General features: G+C 32.6%; 2 protein-coding genes across 4 annotated transcripts; both read right to left on the reverse strand.

The window, feature by feature from the left end:
• Positions 1-4,791: 4,791 nt before the first annotated feature.
• Positions 4,792-7,418, reverse strand: LOC128184581 (uncharacterized). The gene has a single exon (XM_052854120.1). It carries the CDS (start codon positions 7,347-7,349, stop codon positions 5,493-5,495), a length of 1,857 nt encoding a protein of 618 aa, XP_052710080.1. The 5' UTR covers positions 7,350-7,418; the 3' UTR covers positions 4,792-5,492.
• A 3,917-nt stretch (positions 7,419-11,335) lies between these two features.
• LOC128183526 (centrosomal protein of 85 kDa-like) lies at positions 11,336-25,711 on the reverse strand. Of its 3 annotated transcripts, none has more exons than XM_052852566.1 (16): positions 25,392-25,711; positions 23,894-23,996; positions 20,960-20,998; positions 19,541-20,226; positions 19,041-19,067; positions 18,087-18,140; positions 17,211-17,347; positions 16,832-16,946; positions 16,315-16,409; positions 16,029-16,107; positions 15,579-15,731; positions 15,221-15,346; positions 14,850-15,008; positions 14,506-14,676; positions 13,438-13,657; positions 11,336-13,163 (listed from the first exon to the last, which is right to left on the reverse strand). In XM_052852566.1, the coding sequence occupies exons 2-16, from the start codon at positions 23,937-23,939 to the stop codon at positions 12,991-12,993; spliced, it is 2,280 nt and encodes a 759-aa protein (XP_052708526.1). In that variant the 5' UTR covers positions 23,940-23,996; positions 25,392-25,711; the 3' UTR covers positions 11,336-12,990. The 3 variants fall into 3 exon arrangements, with proteins under 3 accessions (XP_052708526.1, XP_052708527.1, XP_052708525.1); XM_052852567.1 differs by lacking the exon at positions 25,392-25,711 and adding an exon at positions 24,846-25,378; XM_052852565.1 differs by lacking the exon at positions 25,392-25,711 and adding an exon at positions 24,720-25,378.
• Positions 25,712-25,860: the final 149 nt, after the last annotated feature.

Raw genomic sequence — 25,860 nt, forward strand, 5'->3', positions numbered from 1 at the left:
AACTTTAATATGTAGAACAGAAAGAGACATCCCTAGGGCAGAACTTTAAAAAAAATGTAAAAAATGTGCAAAATTGATACATTATAAGTAAAATCCCGTAGGGTCCTATGTTAAAAATTAAAATTTTGAGATGACCCCTTAAAAACGATGTGGTAAATGTCTTATTTCTTTATCTTATAATAATGATTATATCAGTAGAAATTCATGAAAAAATTTCATTCCAAAATCTAGGGCAGAACAAATTAGACACGGCCTTGTTAATAAATGGCAAAAATCATAGTAATATAATTTGAAGAATTTCTTTACAATACGGTATCATGATAGTACGATGATTTTATTTGTCGAATAAATTCCAGAGCAGAACTCTCTCTCTCTCTCTCTCTCTCTCTCTCTCTCTCTCTCTCTCTCTCTCTCTCTCTCTCTCAATCCGAATAGGGTATTTCTTCACTACGATATATACAAGTATTGGTACTAGTTTAAAAGCACTTTATTTTTCTTAACAACACCTTGACTTCATCACAATTATCTTAATTAGACCTTTCTTTATTATCACTTCAAAACAGTGCACCTATTTCTAAAGTTTACACTAGATATGATAGGATAGGATGTTGGATATAGGATACAGAATGCAGGATACACGATAAAGGATAAAGAAAAAGATGGCATAATCCTTTCCATCCTATCGTGCATCCATCAACCAATCAAAATCAAGCTTGGGCTTTTTTATACAAACAATACTAAATGAAGTATTTATATACTGAACACGTCTAAAAGATAAATCAAAAATCTCTATTACGTCTTTACATATATATTTCAAAACAGAGTTGAAGAAATTGTTTTGCATCGAAATCTTTTAGTGGATGTTAGAATAAGTTCTTGCAAAACTATTTCGTTTTTTTTTAAAGAGTCAATTCAGGCTTTTTTATATCTGATAAAATAGAATGTATAATTAATAGATATGATATAACGGATATGATAACAGATGTTGAATACACGATACATATACATGTTATAATGGATAAAGGTTGTATGATTTATTTTGTAAAATAATATAGAGTAGCTCTGTTTAAAACAACTAAAATATATTCTCGTTAAAATCTGTGGATTACTGATAAGAGTGAGGTAAATATTTAGGATTTTTTTCAATCTAATAAATTTTAAATATAGCATTAAGATGAATACATTTCAACATATCTTTGTCGGTGCGTTTCGCTCTATCGATGGCGTCCCCCAATCTGGATTTGATTACAAACCGTTTACTCTGGTCTATGCAAGTATTCAATAAAAAAAAAAGTTTAATGTTCTTAATCTCGCTTATAGAATTATGATGTATTTTTTGTCTATCATTTAGTCTACCTTTTTGTCTCCAGAAGTCTTACGTTTATAAAATGCTTTTTGAATCGTTGTTCATAATCTTCCCAAGTATGACAGATACATTCAATAACATGAACGTTTGCAGTTGTATAACTGAAATGATGCAATCGGGTCATTGACCCCCTTTCTCTTTGTATGATGTTGAGATCATTTATTGATGTAGATATCCTTTTATTCCCTTTACTGATATGGTCTTCAAGTATGTTTTGATGTTCCATTAAAACAGTTTGCTACCGAAGTCTGGCTGTTATATATTTCGGACGTAATAAGTTGAACGTCAGACATATTGATTTTTTAAGCAGTTATTTGGTCTGCATGCATTTAAATGACATGATATTAGGCTATTTTTATTCTGCACATTTTTCCAAAAATTATTTTTGACTTATTTCGGACGTCAGTGCATTTTCAGAAAACCTATTCGTTATATATGGACATGCAAAGCGATAAGCTATGTTATCTTTGTACCTTACCCTGAAAACCCATTTTACTTTCTGTATCCATATAAAATATACTGAAATGGATAATACATTTATTCTACTAAAACGTGATAAGCAGCTATTTTAGTAATGTATTGATTATGAGAATGCATCACCGATATCAAAACATAACTTATTAGTTTATGTTAAATATTTTTCAATATTTAAATATACTCACATTGATTTAAAAAAATTACAAACAAAAACTGACTGGCTATATGCTTCTTTCGGCACTGTGTTGCTTCTGACATGAGCGTATGCAACTTACGGATACATCACCGTTTCCTCTACTATATCTTTTTGGAAAGAACCATGTCACCAAATAAAAACTTATTCTACTTTCAATACATGAATTAAAATAACTTTCCCCAACCTCATCTTCTAATCAATATTTTGAGCTAGTTGCACTAATAAAACGTTGTTTTTAGACATTTAAGATTAAACATGCAATTTCTTTATTTAAAAGTCTCGAACTGTAACTCATATTATAACAGACTTTAAAAAAAAAATCTTATTGATTCAAAAATAAAATCAAAAGTTTTGTCTATAATGTATTTTTTTTACATCATGTACTAGGCTAATTTTAGGCAAAAATTGGAGTTAATCTTATTTTGATTTTTTATTTGCTTAACATGCCAAAATATGTCAATTAAAATATTAAAAAATTGTATAAATATATTTCTGGAACCAAATGAAAAATCCGATTGCACAAAATACCTGGAAGCTTGTCTGCAATAAAAAAAGAAGCTTGAGTTACAGTTTACCCTAGAAATATTATATTAATAAGAAAAATGTTCATTTTCGATTAAAAAAAAACCCCTCCGCTTCAAATATTTTCTAATTAAGGTAGTACAAAACAGATAAGCTAAATTTTTCCTATAATTCAATTTTTCAAAAAAATTTATATTTTTTTTTGGAATGAAATCTTTTAATACGTAAAATTTTTAAAAAATCCGACCTCACAATTTTTGCCCACATTGCCCCAAACCTACCATTGGAAGCTCCTTTCAGTGGAGTGTAAAATGAAATAGTAATTGTTATAATTTTCTATGCCATTAAGTTATATTTCCAGATATTACAAATATTTGTGCTGCTATATAAACAGGAGACCTTCTTGTTACTTAAAGATACTGAAATAAATTCTAACTGCCAGTGGTAACTTAAGATAATTTCTCATGCGATATAATGTAAAACTAGCACTTATGAATACTCTTTTAAGACGAAAATTTGCAGCACTTAACGGTATCTAAAAAGAAAACGTATAATTCAAAGAATGTGGGCGCTTAAGATGTAGATTCGGCAGGAATCTGGGCGCACAAGGAGAGTGAAAATTTCATCAATTAAGTTTGAATATTTTTCGAATTATAACCGTTATTTGGTTTCTGTTGGATGTGGAATGAGTGGAAAAATATTTGAAATGCAAAAGGTTTTATTATAATATGGGTCTAAATATAGCAACACGATGCAATTCATGCAAAATCCTACTTATTTACAACTGTTTTTAAATGATTTTGTTGTCTCTGGGTCTTCTCTCCACAAATTTGAAACGTGTAAAGGTAACATATTTCAACATTAAAAATGTCGCTTTTTAAAAAAAGATGGAGAGATGACCCAGAGATGACTAATTATGTACTTTTTCAAATTATTTTTTGAAGGATAAAAAACAAAGTCCATTGATATGACAATGTTGTTTCAAACAGTACTTTATAGAACATATATTGACAAGTCTCCGTGGCGCAGTGGTTTCGTCCTGGATTTAGTGAATACATACATTCAGTGTTTTGGGTTCAAATCCAACTGGTCGTCTTTTTAAAAAATATTAAACTTTTTTGTTTTAAATGTTTGTTATTATAACATGATGTTGAATTATAATATACCGGAATATTTTAATTTGTTTTTATTGATTTCTAGATCTGCTGTATGAACACTATAAAAAAATTCTTTTTTTATTACTAGTTTTTAGGATATACCGGGTACACAATATAACTTCATTAAAATATGTTTACATTAACATTTCCAACTAGTTATCGCTTTACCTCTCATTGCCATTTTTTGAAAGCTTTGTGAGTTTTTTAATAACCGGAATAGCCATGTACTTCGACTCTCAACATAATATATTTTTGTTGAAACCTGTACATAGCCTTTCGAGGTTATAGACATTTAAATCCCAATTGATTCGTGTCGAGGATTCCTGCAAACTTACAATCTTGTGCGCTCACTTTCTTTGAATAAAATTAAACAGTATGATTGTCATGACCCTGTAATTAAAATATATCAAAATAAAGAAAATTTAACCATTGGTTTTAGATTAATTAAGGTTTAAGTATGTTTGTCGGAGGTATAAATTGATAAAAATCTTAGATGACGTCATCATATTTGACCTTTGACCTGTTGATATGACCTTGAAATTTGTTTGACATAAAGCCTAAGCACTGATGGTGGTTGTTTTTAAATTTGAGGTCTTTACTTTAAAAAGAACACAAATTACGCATTTTTAAATGATATAAGGCTAAATTGCACAAAAATCATATGAACACCATCCAAATGTATGTTTCAAAATTATCGAAATACGTTGTATCTCAAATTTTTTGGGCCTTGATTAATTAATGGGTATGATTTATATTTTTTTCTTAAAATAATGGACTGAAATTATTTCTTACATAATATTAAGTCATTATTTTGTGTATTTGAGAAAATATTTCAAAGAAATAATTTGAGAGATGTTTCGTACTACCTTAATTCGATGAATGCATGAATTTTCTTTAATTATTTTATTGAATTTATTGTAACATATATATATATATATATATATATATATATATATATATATATATATATATATATATATATGAGAAGAATTTATATACGTCGCAGATTTTTCAGCAAAAAGAGAGGGGGCGCTTAGCCCCCCCCCCCCCCCCCCCCCCGGATCCGACGCCTATGCAGTTATTTGGACTGATTAGGTAAATAATTGATTTCATCAGTAAAGGAATGTAAATATATGCATTAAATGATTTAGTTTTTAGGGTCGTCAAATCAATAACTGCCATTAGATGAGCAGACAAATTGAATAACGCGCGTTGGCTATAATTAGATCAAACATTTATCTACTAAAACGTGATAAACAGTTCTTTTAGTACTGTAGTAATCATAAGACTGCATCATCGATATCAAAACATAACTTATTAGTTTATGTTAAGCCCGTGATATCAAAATGGATCTCTGGGTGTTTTCAGCACATACGATTATTTAAAATATCTGGCATTTTCACACTCGATCGACCCAATGCACGCATAATTATTCTAAGATTATGTAATTAAAGCAATGAATAGAAAATGATACAATACATGTGATTTTCAAATGCCAAAAAATATAGATACCGTTATTTTATAATTTGATATTATCAGTTTTACTAATGATTCTGTTAATACCTTCAAACGTGATTATTTTTCAGAAAAATTCATTTTCAAGCTGCTTTTTTGTTTTTGTTATAAAGTATAACTGTTATATCATTCAATCAGTAGATGCTAAAAAAGTTCTTTTTTGCTAATATAACTTCTAATGTTTGACTAATTGTTATGACATACTATCATATTTAATGACAGTATATGTTTTTACAATATAAAATTGTTCATCATAGTATTAGGATGTTTTCACCCGTCGGATGTATTCCAGCATAAACCTTTCTTCCATTGTATGTCTCGTTATGTCCATCTTGATATCCACATCCCTGATGTTATCAGAGGTAAAGCTGTGAAACATGATATAATCCATACTGATCTTTACGTTTCCAATAACTCTCAATGGTCCCCTTGCAACTTCTGCGTTTTTCAAGATCCATAGTTTTTGGTTTTCCAATGCATAATATTTACAATTGTGTTCAATCACACTGATTTCGTGAATTGTTGTTTCGGAAGAATAAACCTTAATTAGTTCCTTGACTATGGAATGTCCGTTGTATGTATCCAGAATTGTTTTTGTTGAATACAGGATATCTGCGGGATTTAAGAGTTTTCTCTTCTTTGTTGGAAGACCGTGTAGCATAGTGAGTTGTTTCCACTTTTCCCCACCAACTCTGTCGACTGATATTACACAATTTCGAAGTTGCATTGTTAAAATATCGGCTGGTGCAGGAACGACGTCTCCTGCTATTGTAATTTTATCAGAAAATCTGTTCAAAGACTGTATCATCCATAAATTCAAACGTTCCTCCGAATAGTATTTTCCTCTATATATAAAGACTTTTAGTTTAAAAGTAATCATCTTTTGTGGCAACATTTGTAAATTTTTGTCTAAACACTCGCCCATTAAGTTTCCATCAAAATTTCCATCAAAAGATACGAAATATCCTGAACCACCAGCAAATCCCACATCTAATGGGTTTAAGTTAACAGTTTTTACTAATTCTTGGGTGTAAGGTTGTCGAACTACTTTTTTCTCTTCTGACCATGCAACCTTACTTGAACATGTTTTAGTTAATTCGGCTTCTGATTCATATGCTTCACGTGACGTTTGACAAACACTAGTTGGTCTATATTCACGTTTAGAGTCATTCTTGGTAGTTTGATCTGTAATAGACGAAATCGAAGTTAAACCTGAATATCCAGTCCTTCTGGCAACACCGCGGTAACCAGGAAATGTACTGTCAGAGACAAAACACATCTGGGACGATGCCTCAGATGAATGTTCAGTACGATCACTGAGTGACATCGAATCTAGTGATGCTTCTCTGAGAGAAATAAAAGGGTTGACTGGTGTCCTATAATAAGGATTAGGTTGTCGAACTACTTTTTTCTCTTCTGACCATGCAACCTTACTTGAACAGATTTTAGCTAATTTGGCTTCTGATTCATATGTTTCACGTGACGTTTGGCAAACACTAGTTGGTCTAAATTCACGTTTATAGTCATTCTTGGTAGTTTGATCTGTAATAGACGAAATCGAAGTTAAACCTGCATATCCAGGCCTTCTGGCAACACCGCGGTAACCAGGAAATGTACTGTCAGAGACAGAACACATCTGGGACGACTCCTCAGATGAATGTTCAGTACGATCACTGAGTGACATCGAATCTAGTGATGCTTCTCTGAGAGAAAAAAAAGGGTTGACTGGTGTCCCATAATAAGGATTAGATTGTTTAGATTCTAGCGATCTCCACAGAGTTCCTCCTTCATTTCCTCTCACTCTGGTGCTTGAAAGAATATAACATTTTGTTGGTTTAATGAAGTAAGTTACTACAGCATCAATCGTATGACATTTTCCAAGCTTTTGGAGCTTTTTGAAAACCCACAATCTTCGATTATCTGCTGTTACCCATTTATTTCCTTTCTTTATCACATTTATAGTTGGAAGAGCTGTGAGAGTGCTCTTTCCCGAAATTATGTCGTCCAGAGTTTCACCAATAGTTTTATTACGATGCGGTGTATAGCTTCCAAAACAATTTGATATCGAATCTTGACTGAAGAATATTTCTGATGGTGATAATTTCACTATTGCCATTGTGCAACGGGAAGTCGAAAACAAAACAGAAAGTAGAGAGTATAATTTTCCGGGAAAAATCTAGTATCATTCAACCAGACGCTCGGCCAGGGAAAATATTATATGGTACGAAATCGATTATTAAAAGGACAGTTAATGATTTTGTAAATTATTTCTGGGAGTATTCCTTGCATTATATACAAAATGAGTCTTGAACATTTGAATGACATTATATTTTACACCTATTCTCTGTATGCAGTGAATGTACATAAATACATATCATTTTCTCTAATATTTCCTCTCTATAGTTTAGTCAATTGGACTTTTTCTAAAACCTAAGTCCTGTCTGTATGCAGAAAAATCGCCAATGTTACTTTAAAAAGCACAAAAAAGAACAGCTTCAAAGTAGAAGCTTTTGCTATTTAATTTAGTAACATAGACGGCAGACCTTTAGCAATTAATGCTCCAGTAAAGATGAATTTTAGTTTCTGCTGTTTTATTTATAGTATAACGATATAATTGCACACTCTGGGCACATACACTGTGTATAAAACGTTGAATAATCAAACAACTAAGATTTTACAATAATTTTAATTTTGGTATATCAGCCTAATTGAGACAGAATGGTCAGCAAATCATCCATCAGTACTTTAAATATTTAGATATGATATTTTTAGCCAGAAATGTCATTTAGTGAAAAAATTCCAAATAATTTTACTTTAAAATTTGAATGTGTTCAGTCATATTTATATTTTATATAGAAATCTTCTTCTCAACGATCAATATAGTCTACAAATGGCTATGTCTATCCAATCCCTTGGAGATTCCACGTAATAAAATAATTACTGAATAAACTCGACGTGTTCATTCTCCTTTCATTTTTCTATTTCACATTATTTGTAAAAAATTTTATTTAAAATACATTTGTAATTAGCACAACAACTTACATTTAATAATTGCAAACAACGCCTCTAATATACCTTGGTTGACACAATAAACAAAATCAACCCCAAATGGTTTTAGAATGGTTAAGTCTAAATAAAAGGAATGAATAACGGGACGCAAACAAAATCATGCTTCTATGTATACAAGTAAAAGTACAGATGAATTATGGTCTATATAGAAAAGTGAGTTAAGCGGTGTAAACAAATAAGAAAAAAAATAGCTGCATAGATGAATAAGGAGAACTTAAGCCGAGTCCTTAAATTTTTACAGAAAATAACAAATAAAGCGTTCCTTAAAATGATTTGCCTAAAGCATGTTAAACAATTTGAAATATCACAGCATCATGCGCACATCAGTAACAGACCCAGCAGTCCAATAGGTCACATCGCTCGTAAGAGCAAGTATATTGCTAGCTAGTTTGATTAATACAGCGGCATGTCTGAATTTCATGTAAACATTTCATCATTCATCTTTAAAATAAACAATTACATTCTTTGCCCGAGAAAAATTTAAAAGTTTCATAATTTCTTTCTATATATTTATATAAATGATAAATTGCTTTCCTTTTCATCTTTTCACTGTAGTGCTCTGTCGAATATAATATTAGCTGGACTGTGGAATGCTGTGTAACTACAACTTCGATTGAATTGCAAACGCCAAGCAATGGAAATTTCTGGAATATCCAGATCCATCGTTTGTCCACAGTAATCCGCAAACTTATATTAGTTACATTGATAGTTGATAGATAAGCTATCTTGTATCCTCCTGCTAAAATGCCATCCACCGTTTTACCGATCATATTTTACGATAAGGTATATTGTTTCAAAGGTAATATTGAGACAAAATTCTTCTTTACTTTAAAAATTCAGACGAACCTATTTGAACATGCATCCAGACCTGATTTCTGTTATCTATAGGCATATTTTAAAAAAAAAACTAAAGGGTATGAATTTCAGAAGGAATTGTTGGATGTAAAAATTAATTTAAACGGGAAAAACAGTAAATAAAAACTATATAGAGCCTTCTTAAGTATCCAATCGTCCATTAAGTAAGGATGATTCTAGTATCTGGCAATTAACTATTGTCAGTATATTTCATCATAGTTCTGATACTTTTCGAACAAGACAGATTTAAAATGACACCTAAATGGTGTCGACAGTTCGAATAGTTTCAACATTGTAGGAATGCAGCATCATCGGAGATTTTAAGACCTTTTGGTAGCAAAAATCGTTGTTTTGTGGCTCTTTGTAATTATATAAATAAAGGTTAAAGACTGCAAGGTCTCCAGAAAAAACAGACGAAATGCATAGTAGTACCAAACAATTGAATAGATCGTGTTGACTCTCGTCTGCATTAGCAATAAAATGACAAAATGCAACTAATAAAACTTGTGAGATAACATTGAGAGATAATGTCACAGACGCGTCAAACACGTATATCGATTCTATATCAGAAAGGTAAAAGCAAGATCCCGCCATATAAAACAATCATTTACAATGGAGGGGGCAGCTAAAATTTTCCTACTTTTTTTTTGAAAATAATATCTGAGCGCATGCAGTAATATACACTTCATTCTTTCATATACAAAATTAATACAATTCGATAAAATTCACAAACAGGGACAGCAGAATGAGAAAATTGTACCCCAATTTTAAAGCATTTTCAAATGGGCTGCAGTAGATTTAAAATATAGTATGAATGTAAACTGTGTACCCGAGCCACAATAAATTATCAATGTAGTGGTCTCCAATGTGACCGCTACTATTGCGGTTAATAGCATTACTAGACGAGTATCTATGAGTGTACTTGTTTCAAGTATTACATAGTTCTCCCGAGGGAGGCCTTATTCCAAGAAACAATCTTACGAAAGTAGAAAACGGTTTTATGATTTTATTTCTCTCAGCATTAAATGAACTTCAAACACAAAATTCTAAGCATACAACATGTATCATCAATTTCAGAAGTTCTCTCTGAAGTTCTCTCGTCTTTGGCAGTGACTTGCATTTCATATCCTTTAATACTGAAACTCAATAAGAACACTTTTTCGAAGAAATTATGATCTGTTCAATGACATTTAATCATAATTTGTATCGAATTAAATGATATACATGTGCAATAACTTTTTAGGCATCAAAATCTGTCATATATTCCTGAGGTCATACTAACTTGATATCAAACCTACAATGAGATAGATATTAAAAACATGCGATTTGATATTTCAGTATTAAATATTGTTTTATGACTTCTTTCACCCATCAAATGATCCAAAAATGAGTACTTGTAAATGCAATGCCATCTTTTTGTTTTATTTCTGCAAATCACTCGCCAATTACATATTTTAAATTAAAAAAATAATAACTATCCATAGCACTACATACAGATCCCTGTAAATGAAAGTTCTTCACTATGCTGATGTAGCATTCACATGTAAGACAGCAGTTTGATTTACGAGATTCACACATTTAACATTGAACACAATCAAAGACACAAATCCTATACAGTATTTACATCTCCCTGAGTTTTCATTGCACATTACATTTGGATGAAATTTAATTCTACGTGTTTTTTAATCACTATGAGAAACAAATCTTTTATCAAATATAGTTTATGAAACATATCAAATTTTGGTTTAAAAAAAAAAGAAAAAAAAATATTGTATGATAATGATCAGACCCCAGTGTCATGTTCAAATGAAAACAAAATACTTTATAACAGTCCTTTTGGCATTGTGATATGTTAGCTCTCTAATATATACACAGCAGAACAACACTCTCTGTATTAAATATGATAGTAATACAATAACACCTATTGACAAAAATAATCTTACTGTTTGGAATGTATATGTACAATAAAGCAAGATCATGTGCGGATCCAGATTTAATATCCAGGGGTGGGGTGGTTCTGAGAGATATTTCAGTTTGCCAGGGAATCCAAGGCATGGTCTGAGGGATATTCGAGTTTGCAAAGGGGGCCCCGAGGCCTATTTTCAGTACTTTTACTATGTAAATTAAGAAATTTGAATTTTCCTGGTCTCTACCCCCCCCCCCCCCCCATTCCCTCAAGATCTGCTTCATGAAGATCAGCTATGAAATACTTTACTCAGCTTCAAATCTATCAACAAAGATATAAAATCGTAGCATTTCGTTACCTATCAACAGTACATATAATCAACAATAGTTTAAGTTAATAATAAAAAGTTGAAATAAAAACTGAGAATTCATGACATACAACTTACAACAAATAATTCTTACCAAACATACACATGCACATTTTGATTTTAAAATTCTCTCAGTACAACCATTTAATCACAATGTATGCTTAATTTTCTATCAACATTCACACAACAATCAAACCCTCTGACAAAACTCTCTTTCATGACAGATTCATGTTTCTCTATTAAGTGATCTACAAGTTTATGGCACCTGTGTGTAAATCTCGTGGGATTTGGCAATACAGAATGATATGATTGTATCCACATACCATCAGAAAGTTCATAGCTATTACATGTATTGATAACTCAATTTCATCAAATAAAATCATATAATTCAAGTGAAGGCCTTTTTGGACAAATATCACACATTCATGACAACTTTTCTTCAAAAATAAAAATTTACTAATTTGTTTTTTTTCTTAATCATATTTGCAAAACCATCTTACACTGAAATAATTTTTGTTTCATAAGTTTAAAATTTCATAATCTATGACAGTACTTTTTTGTGGTGTTTATTTCCTAGAGACTGAATTTTCAAAAAAAATTCAATTTAGTTAAATTAGTTATGTTACTTAGAAGTTTGATATGAATATGATATTCATGCTGCCTTTCTTTTCATAAAAATGGTTATATTACAATCAGAATAAACTCAAACGTGATGCAATACACATTACCTATATGCAAAAGATATATTTTTTTTTAACTATGCACAAATGAAAACCTTCAATATCACTGTTAAATACACAATCTCAAAAATGTATAACCAACCAATACCCTTTTATTTTGAACATTTTGAAGAAACTGGCAATGTGAATGGAGCCAAATTCAGCATAACTTAACAAAAAAACATTTACAAAAAATTTGCGAGACAGATTTACAGACTAGCAAACTGGAGATTAAAGGGGCATAACTGCACCCATGATCTCAACCTTGTTGAAATATGAACATGGTTTTTTTATGTACATAGTACAGATATGTTCACACTAACTTAATCCTTAAACTCACCCGCGAAACATATTACAGTACTTTTATCATAAAAGAAGTTAATCATCTTTTTTTGTATTTCCATTCAAAGGCAATTCTCTGGCATTCAGATTTCATGAACATTAAAAGAAACCTACCAGATATTTCCAGAACATAAAAATGTGTTCAGCCTTATCAGTAGCCTTAAATTTAACATATTCAGCAAGATCCTCCAAGGTATGGTGTATCCTTGGAAATCTAAATGATGGATTTCATTGGCTGACACAGTTCATGTTAAACTAGGTATTTCCCAGGTATTCTATGGATTTCTTTGGGTAAATATTACGTTATCCCGAGATTCCTTTTTGACAAGGTGTTTCTCAGGAATTCCATGGATTTCATTGGGTGACACTGTTCATGCTATCTCTGAGGTTCTCACAGACAAGCTGTTTACAAGGAGTTCCATGGACTTTGTTTGGTGACACATTTCATGTTATTCCCAAGGTCCCTCACAAAAGGAATTTCCCGGAAATCTCGAGGATTTCACTGGGTAACACAGTTCATGTTATCCCCGAGGTCCTCTGCGTACTTGTTACAGATTAGGCCCCGTAGGCCCTCAATCTCTGCCCTCAGTTCCTTCACTTTCCCTAGCCACTGTTTCAGTGTATGGGCCTCCTGGTCTTTGTTTGCTTGGCCTGACTCTAACTCAGATGGAGCTGAAATTTAATTAAATACAAAAATTACTACATAAACAAAACTAAAGTTAATATCATATTAAACTACAAAATTTCTTTACAGTCAAAGATGTTTTCATCTGAGCAGAAACTAGTTTTATGTTACTAAATCAATCAAAATGCCAAAAACTTGTTTCATATACACTTTTTTATTGATACAAAAAACTGAATTTTTTTTTTAATTAGTCAATTTCTCTGTCCACTTAAGCTTGTGTTTACTACTAAAAAGTTTAAATTAAGGCCAATGACCACTCACCTCTGACCCCAAGGAGCAGTGACATATTGGGGTCGTTGCCCTCCGCCCGTTGAACACACACTTGGACCAGGGACTGTAACTCATGGTAACACATGCTGAGCTCCTGTGTGAACTGTCTCTGAATCTTCTGGTTCTCGTCCGCCATTTGTTCCTCCAATGTTTTAAGCTGCTCTCTTATGATCAGAATCTGCTCCATCAAGTCCTGATTTTTACTCCCCATCTAATTATACAAGAAATCATAGTTAACTCTCTTCTCAAACAGAACTAAATTTATATCTGATATTAACATTAAAGCTAAACACCACTTGTAAATAAGCACCGTCATACAGGTACCTGGTATATAAACCCTTCATTTTCGTTAAACTCGATTGCACACCTTTAACTCGTGGCCGATGGGTAGTATTCCTCTCAGGGTCTTTGGATTTTATGCATTTATTTCTTATTTTATATGCATATTCTGTTGGTAAATTATGCACTGACCAATTTATTTGATGTTTGTATTCTTCTGGCTTGAAAAAAAGTGTGTACAATTTGATAATTTCATCGCAACCGAGTAACATGGCGAGGCAAGATGTACGTTCACACAGGTGAGACCTCTACAGCAAAGTACTTTGAACTGTTTAGAGGTATAGGGGTTGTAGGGACAGAAGTGATGATAGAGAAATATGGCGGACAATGCCTATTTACGAGCGATGTTCAGCTTTAATATGATTTGATTTTGTTGCTATCTACATAATTATAAAAGAATTATTTAACTAAGATCAAACAAAACCAAAATTACATATTTTTTTATTCAAAGTAATTAATAAATAATATAAAAAAATAATAATAAATTTTTCTTGCCAATTTTTGAAGTTTCAACTCCACCAAAAAAAATATGTTTATTATTGTCTTTTTTTTTTTTTTAATTATAGGTCATGTGTTAAGAAACAATTTTTCAATTTTTCTTTTGGAATCAAAATAATAAAAATTGGCAACCAAAAAAAACAGCCAGTGTGAACTGAAAATAAAATAGCAATAATATTTTTAAAAAACCTATTTTAAGTATCTTTAAAGACTTTCCCTGACCTCTTTCATTGAGCGTTTTAATTTTTTCATGGTCTCCTCCTTCATCCGACAGTCCCCTCGGAGGGCCTCCACTGACTCCTCTTCGTGGGTCAGTCTCTCCTGTAGCTGTTTCATCTCGTTCTGACTCTTGACCTCTGAATGTCTCAACTTCCTGTAGCTAGTTTCCAAAAGCTATAAAACACAAAATGGATGAATTATTACAAATGCATTGGGAACTCACATTGGTTTATTCTCCATATAGACTAACCTTATAAAAATCAGTCATGCAAACAGGTATTTATTTAACTAATAAACTCTTTTCACAAATTACAATCCATTGAAGAATTGCAGAACTCTGGGTGTACCTTTTTGGCCTTGTCAAGGTCGACAGCTAGGCGCTCATTCTCGAGTTTGACTCTCTGTAACTGGTCCTCACATTTCTGGAGTTCTGCTCCCTCACCCTCAGACTTGATCCTGTCTATCTCCTCTGTTACCACAGCAACCTGACCGGCTAACCTCTTCTCCTGTAATTTTTTTTTTTTTAAAATCTCATAAGTCAGCTACCAAAGTTATGGAACACTGTTTTAATTCTTGATAAACCAGGAATGTAAAGTTAATATTGTCTGATTTTGTCCAAAAGTATAACAAATTCTTATAAATTCACTAAAAGTACTTTTACAAATCTGATATAAAGTGCATAAAAATCAAACAAACTACACCTTCTAAGTGTCCCCACCTTGTGTTCTAGTTCCTGTATCTGGACTTCCCGAGAAGTCAGGGCTTTCTTGCCCTGGTACAGTCGTTGCTGAAGTTCTTCAATGCGGCTCTCCTGGAACTGAGTTTTCTCATGCAAACTATGAAGGTGGCTTTGGTTAAGGAAAAATCAAAATACCTTGCCATATGCTCCATGAATCAACACAAAATAATTTTGGTACAAAAAAAATTTGGCATTGAAAATAGGTAAACTTTGCGAATGATGACAAATATAATATGTCTAATAAGTCAAACTTCCATTAAATCTTCTCTTTTTCTCTAAAAAACTTCGTAAATTAATGCTGATCAGTCATATGTCATTCACATTACATAAAGGATATTTCCTGGACGTTTTTGAGGCTCTCCTCCACTGTGGGTAGGGCGGACAGGTAGCTCTGTAACTCGTCCAGTTTCTCCTTCATCTGTCCGTGGTTGTCAAACATCTCCAGGTACTTCCTCTTCCAGTCCTCCTTCTCTCTCTCCAACTCATAGAACTGTACACATAAAACATATAATCAATCCTCAACTAATAGAAATGTCAGGAAAATTGATTGGTTAACTCCCAACTCATATATCTTTACAAAAGCAAATGATTGGTCGATTCCTAACTCGTATAACTGTACAGATTTAATGGATAATCAATTCACAACTTGTAGAACATGAAGAGAAAATGAAAATTTATAGAGATGTTTACTCCATTTCCATCTCATAGAACAGTGCTTGGAAAAAGATTTACAAATCCTCATCATATTATTGCTGATAAAACAGTGGGTATAGGTATTTGGTGTTACCTGTGCGTCCGAGTACTCAGGCCCTGAGCCTCTCTTCCTCAGGGCAGCTCTCAACTGGTCCACCTCCTGTTCTGTGGCCCTGAGAAAATATTAAAAGTATTAATGAGATAGACAACATACTCACACTACAAGACAAGCAGTGACGAAGTTTAATCATTCTTCCATGGCATCACATGAAACTTTCATGATTTCTTCATTCTAAATTTGATTATAATTTAAATGCCTACTACTAAAAATACACTTAATTCTAACACAGTGAAATTCAAGGCTTCAAACGCAAACTTACCCAAGTTTCATCTCTAGCTCATCCAGCTCAGCATTTTTCTTGGTTCTTATTTCTGCATTCTCTGCTTTAAGTTGAGCATTCTTCAACTCAAGCTCCTATAAAATGATAGCCAGCCAATTACTAGCAATATAGAAATACATACATGTACTAGTAAAATTACATAATTTGGTATCTTAAGAATGTATCATTTCTGAAACTGTCTACCTGTTTGTTTATCCATATCTGTCTATCTACTGGTTTTTACCGATATCTGCAAAGCTGACTTCCTATTAACTTTTGTCTGACCAAGAACTTATTCACTTGTGACTATATATACTTTCTGTATCTACCAAGTTCCTATCAACTAGCATTAAATTTGTTAGTTACATGTAATGAATGATTCATCTGTAGCGTTCTTTTACATCCACCTGTCTGACATCTTATCAGTTTGTATCTGTCATTTTACCTGTCTACTTTATACCTGTATTTGTCTATCTTGTACCTGTATTTGTCTATTTTATACCTGTCTATGTTATACCTGTATTTGTTTGTAGGACTCGCCATCTCCCCCCTCTCCATTTAATACAGCTCTCTTCAGTTTCCCCTCATATTGTTTATTATCCTCCTCCAATCTCATGACCTGCATCTTTAATCTAAAGAAAAGGTCACAAGTCATTAATTTATAATCAATTCAATAAACATTAATCATCAATTTGTAAGAATAATATTATCCTATTCTAACTATTGCACAGTATAAACAAAATATCAATGTACCATAGTTCCTTCTAGGATGAAATAAGTATCTAATGTACTAGTCAGTGTATTCATAATGAAATCTCATTTCTTACTCATATAAACATCAAAATATCTATTGTCATCACAATTCTTTAACATGAGTTTAGCATGTTTAGACTCACTTTTCAATGAGGGAGTCCTTTTCTTTGTGAATGTCATCGGCTGCCTTGCTGACCGACGTCCATTTTCGGGGATTATCGTCAATGTGCTTCAACAGAGAGTCCAGGCCTCCATTTGTTTCTGCAGCCTTTGGAGTTCTCTGTAAAAATAGGACAAAAGAATTAAATTACATCTGGGTTTGATGTCTGATCCCATTCTATCACGGTAACTAAGAGATATGAGAAATGAAATGTATGAGATGCAAGTGAGAGATTTGGTCTTCTTTATTGACAACAGTTTCATTGTATAGTTGATAGAAAGTGAACAATGTCAACATTTTCCATATTTTCCATATACAATGTACTTTTAATGTATCAAGTAAACACTGTGCCTAAATTCTTATCAAATATAGGAAAAATCATTTGTAAGTTTTTCACCAAGTGAGGAGGCATGACAAGTGTGTTGATATTGATGTTTGGGGTGTATATGCAATTCAAAACACAGATTAACTCAGGTTACAACTGAACAGATATTTTTTTAAACTGTAGGGGGCAGAATATTCAAGCATATGAAAAATAATAACCATTTCACAGTTCTACAAGTTTAACAACATGATAATAAAAATCACCACACTGATATGCAAAATAAAAAGAAACAAAAAATCTACTTATTTAGCATTTTAAATCACCAATTATCTACATTAATCAAATTCTGATTTTTGATAGTGAATAATAATGTTCACCCTTTATCAGAAATTGCCTAGAAATAAAATTTTTAAAAATTGAACAAAAATATAGCATTTCACATTGAAAGCTGATCTAATTAAAACAATTAAATTTCCCTACAAGTTTGTTAAAAGATAAATTCCACTACTTAACTAATCTATATTCAATACCTACACTGTATCGAAAGTCTGTGCTATAGGTCCGGTAGGGGGAATATGATGATGTGTGCTGGTGTAAAGAAAAACTTGGTCATCAGATTAGAGTTATCTCCCTTAACAGAATCATTCTTGATCCTCGTCTCCATAAAGTTTATTTCCTTCTAATTCAATTTATCTTCTAATCCAATTTATCTTTCACTATTTCAACGACTAAAGCTATTGTTCACATCACTAATCATGCTTATTTAATTTAAATTTGTAATTTTCATGCTTATTGTGATACAGAATTAATTTTTAAATCATCAGCATGCAGCTATTTTCTACATGCAATAGAACCAGAGGTGTATTCAACAGATCGGGTGCTCGCTCTGCTGAACACGCCCTAGGAATGCTCTAAACACCTAGCTGTTATATTGGGCTAGTCAATCAGTTCACTTGTTAAACTTGTTACAACTCCCTGTCAATTAGAGGTCAACATACTCCATGCTTTTACTTATTTTCATGAATGAAATTGTGAGGTTGATGAAGTTGATGCTAAAATAAAGTTGTGAGTTGTATGCCCTCATATTTACATGAAATGAATTGTGAGCTGAATTTTTACGGATGAATGAAATTGTGAGCTTGGATTTTGATTGTAATTAAGCACTGGACACTCTCAGGGTAACTGATTAACATGAAAAGAATAGTGAGCTGAATCTTTGAATGGAAATGCAAGACGGAGGCTCTTGGGTTGACAAATTCAAATAAGTGGTTTAGTTATCTGCTCTTGGGTTGACAGATTCAAATAAATGGATTAGTGATCTAAATGCCAAACTGTTGGTATGATGATGATAAATGAATGATGATGTTGGGAGTGTTTTTATGTTCATTGTGATGTTTCACAAATGCACAAGCTACAGAATGTCTGGTGACAAAAATTATTCCAAACACAATACCTAGTGTACCATACTTACATATGTACTATACTTACATATGTACTAGAAATACTTGGCCAGATCTACAAGTACAGTTTTTCATGTACAAGGTATATCCAAGTGTACACAAAATCATTTAATCTACAAATCAAAGAACATCGAGGCTGTCCTTGAATATGTTAAGATTTTTTTTTCCAAGATGGTAAGCATTGCTTTAAAGATACATGTTTTAAGATTGTGCCTATTGATACAAACTGGTGCACTGATGATAACCACAACAATGGTAAATGATAATCCAAATTACCAGACTGCGTTATGAATTCAATAACAATATCACAAGTAATTGTGGCGATATGATAGTCAACATGTTTGCACTTGGTATTTTAAGAGTACCTGTATTTATATTACTAATAAAATGCAACCTTTTTTTTTTTTTTTTTTTTTACTAAAATTTAGATTTCATTTTTTGGAGGCAAATAAAGCCAAAATTCTCCAACATTCCAAAGATTCCTGAAATATGTTATATCATGATCAAGACAGGTAAAAAAAAAATTACCTGTGAGCTTGGCGAGTTAGTTTCACCGTAAGAATCCAGATGGCCCCTCTGCCATTGTCTGAGGTCACCAGACATGTACTTTAGATCACTGCCATACCTGGACCGCGTTTTGGAGCCACCAGACACAGCGTCATTGTCCGAATAATACTTGTCTTCGTATAACGTGGAAGACTTTCTTTCCCTAATAAAATCAGGTGCATCTGTCACAGATGTCCGAGATCTCACAGGGGGCGCATATAAAGAGCTGGGAACATCGGTGGGGGTCGATTTTGGGGGCGAGGCCCAGTTTGTGTCCTCGATCGGACCGTCGATATCGTCCCCTCGAGAGGCAGAATAACTGGAGTATTTTCTTTGGTACAAATCATTTGATGGTTCATATTTACTAGGACGGTCTAGTGAACCCTTACTGTCATAGCGAGGCCTTTCTAGAGGGTCTTTACTAATTGTACTGTCATACTTTGGGTAAGTATAAGTGTCCTCCGCTGACAATTCCTTGAAGTCTTTATCTAAATATGAAGGTTCAGAAATTCCATAATTGGATGGTCGGTATGACTGGTAGTGAGGCCGGCGAGTGGTGTCTGAGTAAGGCAGACCATTGGGTAGGCCGTCCTGGGGGGTGGGGGAGAGTGGACTCTGGGAGTGGGAGTAACTGTTGTATCTGTCTGAACTTCCTCTGCTGCTCCATCCTACAAAACACAGATCAAACAGTGTTAAATCCATTTTTACATAGTGTCCAAAGAAATGAAACCCATCATGTACTTACACAAGGCTTAATGTGTATCATCTTCATTGTCATATGAAGAATTCTGGCTTGTAGCATAAACATATCTCACCAGTTAAATGACTCCCATTTCACTTTTGATAAATTTAAGCATATATTGCAGTAGTCTACATTCTTTGAATGTCTTTGCTTATTATACATTTTCCCATACTCAGCAATTCATAAAGGACATCTAAAGCATACCAAATTATTTATTTCTAGAGGTTGGATAAGCAAGGCTTTGAAAGTTGTCCAAAAGATTGTTTAAATTAAGCCTGTTTATATACACATTGACCATAAATATGTGTATGATAAACATATCTCTGAGGCAAATTCATCACCTGAATAGTCAACAGTCCCAACCCCAGGCCTCTCATTAGGAATTTTTAACTTGACACAACCTTGAAAAATTTGCTCTCTATATATACTAACACACCACATTTACAATAACACACCACATTGTTAAAGGGATTGTTTTATTTTTTTTGGTTCAATCTCATTGCAACTAAGCTTTCAAATCAAATCAGTCCCAATTACATCAGAGTGTGTTAAAATTAGTTCGTTGTTTACAAAAACAAAACAATGGGTCTCAAAAACGATTCAATAAAATGATGTGCTGTTCAAAAGATGAACGAACATGTAAACAAAACGTTCCATACCTGTTGATAGAAGATTACTCTGGAGCATCTTCTGATAATCTGGAAGAACAAGAAGAAATCATCTATGATTATAGGAGAAAAAAATATATCAACATATGTACAGACTACAGAGCAGCTGTCATTGTGCATTAATTCCCAGGCCGAGCTGACAGAATCACAAGCTTCAGCACTCACTGAAATAACGCCTGATTATATCCATTCTTACATCACCGCCACACAGTCAGGTCAAATTTTTCGTTTCAAAACTTGTTCCAATATCATAACTACCTATGCTTTGTATTTTCAGATATAAAATTTTTTTCAAAGGACAGGAATATTTAAATAGTCTATTACTTTAAAATAAAGGCATCATTGATTTGTGGAATCTCAGGTGTTTTTAGTATAGATTTCATTTCTCCTAAGGTACTTAAAACATCTCATTGTTACTGGATTTAAATTTTGCACTTGCATTAGAAATCTTATATTTTTTTCATGCAATGATGTTAGCTATTTCATGTTAGACAAGCATGATACTTACATTTCTATATTAGTCATTGTTAAAGATAACACAATGTTCCAACAGTGTTTCAGCACTGTGTCAGATTGAAATTATAAAGTTGGTTTGCACACATATCATGTTGATAGTTTTGCTAGTTTTAACATGACTAGCTGCAATCAAAAACATTTCAATACTATTATAGGACTAAATAGTCATAATTTGGTTTAAACCCCTACATTATATACTACATGTAGAATAGATTCAAAACATCTTAATACATCTCAATCAGCTTATAAGCTACATAACATGAGTTGAGACTCTTTCAATTTATAAGGAAACAGCATGCAATTAAAACATCTTGCATTGAATCAATATACCTGCAGATATGATTATGGAAAACTGTCAACCCAAAATATCAAAACTATAGGTCTAGAATGTTTAGTGTTTCCATGGAAACTTAATAAGATATAGATCTGCAGGTAAGAAGCACCTGTTGTAGATTCCCCAAATCTTGTCTTACCTGTAATTAAACAGAGCTCAATGCCTCAATGTGCAATGAACCGACAGAGCTTAATTACAGACACACACTGCAGCATAAATCCACGGCCCAGGTCTACGGTCTCAATTAAGTGGAATTTTAAACATTAAATGGCCATTACTTATCATTATGGAGATAAACATCATCATTTCTATACAGAACATGGCAAATCATCTCAATATATTGTGTACAAAGGCCCAACATACACACTCCTTATGAAGATAATGCTGCATGATTAACCTACATTCTGCACCTATAGTTTGTAGTACCGTACATGTCCCTATAAACAACGCACCTCTTTGACAGATTTTTCTATGTTCTGTCCAATGTAACTTTGAAATTTCTTATTAATCTAAAGTTCATTAAAAGTCAATTCAATAAGGCCTAATGCCCATCATAAAATGGCTGTATAAGCAGGATATCTCTCAACCTCTTATGTAACATATATGTTTAACTTTTATGTGACTAGTTACATGTATGTGGTACGTCTGATGATGAAAGAGCATTTATTGAGGAAACTATACACTGTTATCAGTTTTCCTGATAAAGTTAAGTACTAAGTTACATCTTTGCATACTATTATTGCATACTATTAAAGTAGAATTACATCCAAGTTAATAAATAACAGGATCTCCTAGTCATATTCAGTCGCAATAAAATTGATTCGCTGTTGCTACAATATGATAATCAAATACATTCAACATTAAAATCTCAATTCATTTTCCAATAATCAGACTACATAGAGGTCATTCTTGTACATGTATTTTTGGTTTTTTGATTTTAAATTTTGGTTATGTAAATAAACTCTAAACTTCATTATTGATAAAATTGATCACAAAATCGTCTATAGCCCCTGGTACCACTAGGGGGGTAGAAAGAATGGCCCACATTCAGGAGTTGCCATCAAATTGAAAGCCCCGAGGAAAAAAGACAAACATAGGGGAATTATGTTCCAAATGTTCTTTTGATTTTCTGTCAAACATTCCAGTAGACTCAAGAGAGACGAGAGTGTGTTAGACATTGACAGTGACAATGTGCGGTATTTGACAGCAAACATGCTTAGAATAGTATCTCCTCAATATATTCAGGACACTTGTATTTATCTCGACATTGTCATGAACAATAAAAGGAGCTTTAATGTAGGTATTTACTTTTTTAATTCAATCTGCATCTAAAGCCCATCTCTCCATGAATACATTAGAGATTTCACAAGCTTATCATCAGAACATGTTTGAATTCAGTTCCAGGTATATAAACATAGGAATTCAAAAAAGAAATTTCAGTTATTGAAATCTTAAAATCAAACCACTTAAAACTAGGTCACTTTCATTTTCTATAACACATGTACCTTTACATTAAGTTTTCAAAGGCACATTTTTCAGATTAAAAAATGATTACTACATCCGAACTAATCTATATTCATTGCAAATTTATCATGCATACTTCATAAATCCTAATGCATAGTGTTTTTTTTTAATAAGTTATAACCTGTAATTACATAGATAAGATAGGATGTCATGAATGAATAAATGACCATACGGTGTAATACATGAAGATAAAGAAGTGGTAATTACAGGCTCTGACCATGAGGTCCATTTCCAGCAAATACATATGCTGTGAAAGCAGTAATAGTCGTTGAGGATATAATTTTGTTATTTTTATAAGTATTAATGAATACAGACATGATATGTGATACATTTTAAAGATTACAATGTGACGAAATTATAAATGCCAACAAAAATTTGTTTCGTTTAAAAACAACAAAATTTTGACCCAACGAAAATATATACTTCTACAGAAATTTAAAAGTATAAAAAAAATCTTTCAAACATGTAATAATCTGTAACTGCATGCATGTCATGTACAAATGACCATACAGTTTATAACATGGAGATAAAACAATGGTAAAGATTCTCACCTGGTACATTACTTTGGATAGGGGTCCCTGAACCAGTCCATGACATGGCTAAAGTACCACTACACAAATTGTCCGAGTCCCCGAAATCTTCACATTACACAACCTGCAGATTAAAAAAAACCAATGATTTCAAGTCAAACAAAGACCTGTCCATGGTCACTGGGTTTTATTTTCTACTTTTTTTTAGAAATTAAGTAAGCTGACCTCATCGAATAATGAGTGTGGTCTTTACACTGGGATTATTGCAGAAGAAAGCAGCGATTAGTGAATTACATGCAAATCAGCTTGACTTTTACCCTGGAATAAACCGAAATCTATACTGCCTGGCCAGATAACAAAGCCAAATTTTCATGTGTCCAGTCTTGCAATTGGCCATTATTAAAGGACGCAGGATATTTTATCAATACGCATTGTTCCCAAGTTATTGTTAACGCCTTCGTTTGACTTTCCCTTGATCTTAAGATCGTGTTAAGTGGAGATATTCTGTTATAACAGCCCTATAATCTTTCCTCTCAGCCTACCCAACTACCCTACTGCCAAATTCAATACCTGGTATTAAAGGTGACAAATAGGACACTAAATTCCACTTGAATATATATACTCCAACACACACACATATATCAATGGTCACAATTAAGAAAGAGTCAATAAAGAGTGACACACTTACTGCAGCCGAAATTAATCAGTCTACTTTCACATTTCATTCCATACATACTCAAAATTATACAACTATTATAAAATTACCAATGTTAAATATGGCTCCAAGACCCTATACTTGTATGCAAATTGAAAAATTTCATAAAAAAATAACAGTTTAATCACATACCTGATCATCAGAGTTATAATTTCATAAGTCAGAATGATATTTCTCCCCTGAGGTTTATATGCTACAGAACGTGCACATTACTGCTAACAAATCCAATCAGATCTTGACATTGAATGCTATACAAACCTTTCACTCCATTTGCAAAAGAGCTAATGACTGAACGGCAAGTACACAAAAATTTAAAGGACCCTTTGTCTCGGGTCAGACCAAGCCATTCATGCATGTATATATATTATATAGAACATAAATATCAAAGTCCTCCCCTCCAGTTAACATGTCTCCATAATTGATCTCATTGTTAAAAACCAATTTTCCCAAGCAAATGCAGAAATAATACAAGACGCTGTCAATAGGAGAAAGTGTTTAAGAAATCAATGAGAGGGGAATTGCTTTTGGTTATCAAGATGTCAAGATAAAATACGAATGTAGTGTTATTATTTGAGGCTTATCCCTCATTGGGAAAGATAAATAGATGTAAAAAGCTTCTTTTTTTCATACTTCAGGTTTAAACCACTCAAACACAATAATATTGATGTTTTCGGTTTTAACTCCTTGACATGTTTTTTAGAATCATTATCTTTATTTTTAAATTGACCTCTAGCTATAGACAAAAGTAGCATAGATTTGTTCAGCTTAAAAATTCATTGAACTGCTAATAAAACAAAAACATACCAAGGCATGTAAATCCAGTGTGTATTTGTTTGTCTAAATCTAAGAGCATTATACCTGGCAGATCCTTGTTTTGTGTACAGACATTCATGTTTCTACATGCTATTTAACAGATAGGTCGTATTTAACACCTAAAACAACCTCTGGGGTCAGTTCTAAATATTCTATCAAAATATTACTCCCAATAAAGACATAAGCAGATCACTGCCATTATCTCCGCTGTTAACTGTCAGGGTCATGAGACACCTGTAACTCGACACTTACCAATTAATACTAAATCTAACAGGTGCTGAAATGGTGTCAATGACAATTATCAACAAAGTAACATATGCATTTGCATCATACCCATGTTACAAAAGCTCATTTTGGTACAGGAGCTGTGAGACTTTCAATCAGAATTTTTTTTACCATTAAACCACACAATCATGTTAAAATGCCTAGGATTACTAACTTTCTACCTGAAAAATTCAAA

This window comes from Crassostrea angulata, chromosome 5 (assembly GCF_025612915.1).
Source record: "Crassostrea angulata isolate pt1a10 chromosome 5, ASM2561291v2, whole genome shotgun sequence".
Taxonomy (NCBI): Eukaryota; Metazoa; Mollusca; class Bivalvia; order Ostreida; family Ostreidae; genus Magallana; species Magallana angulata.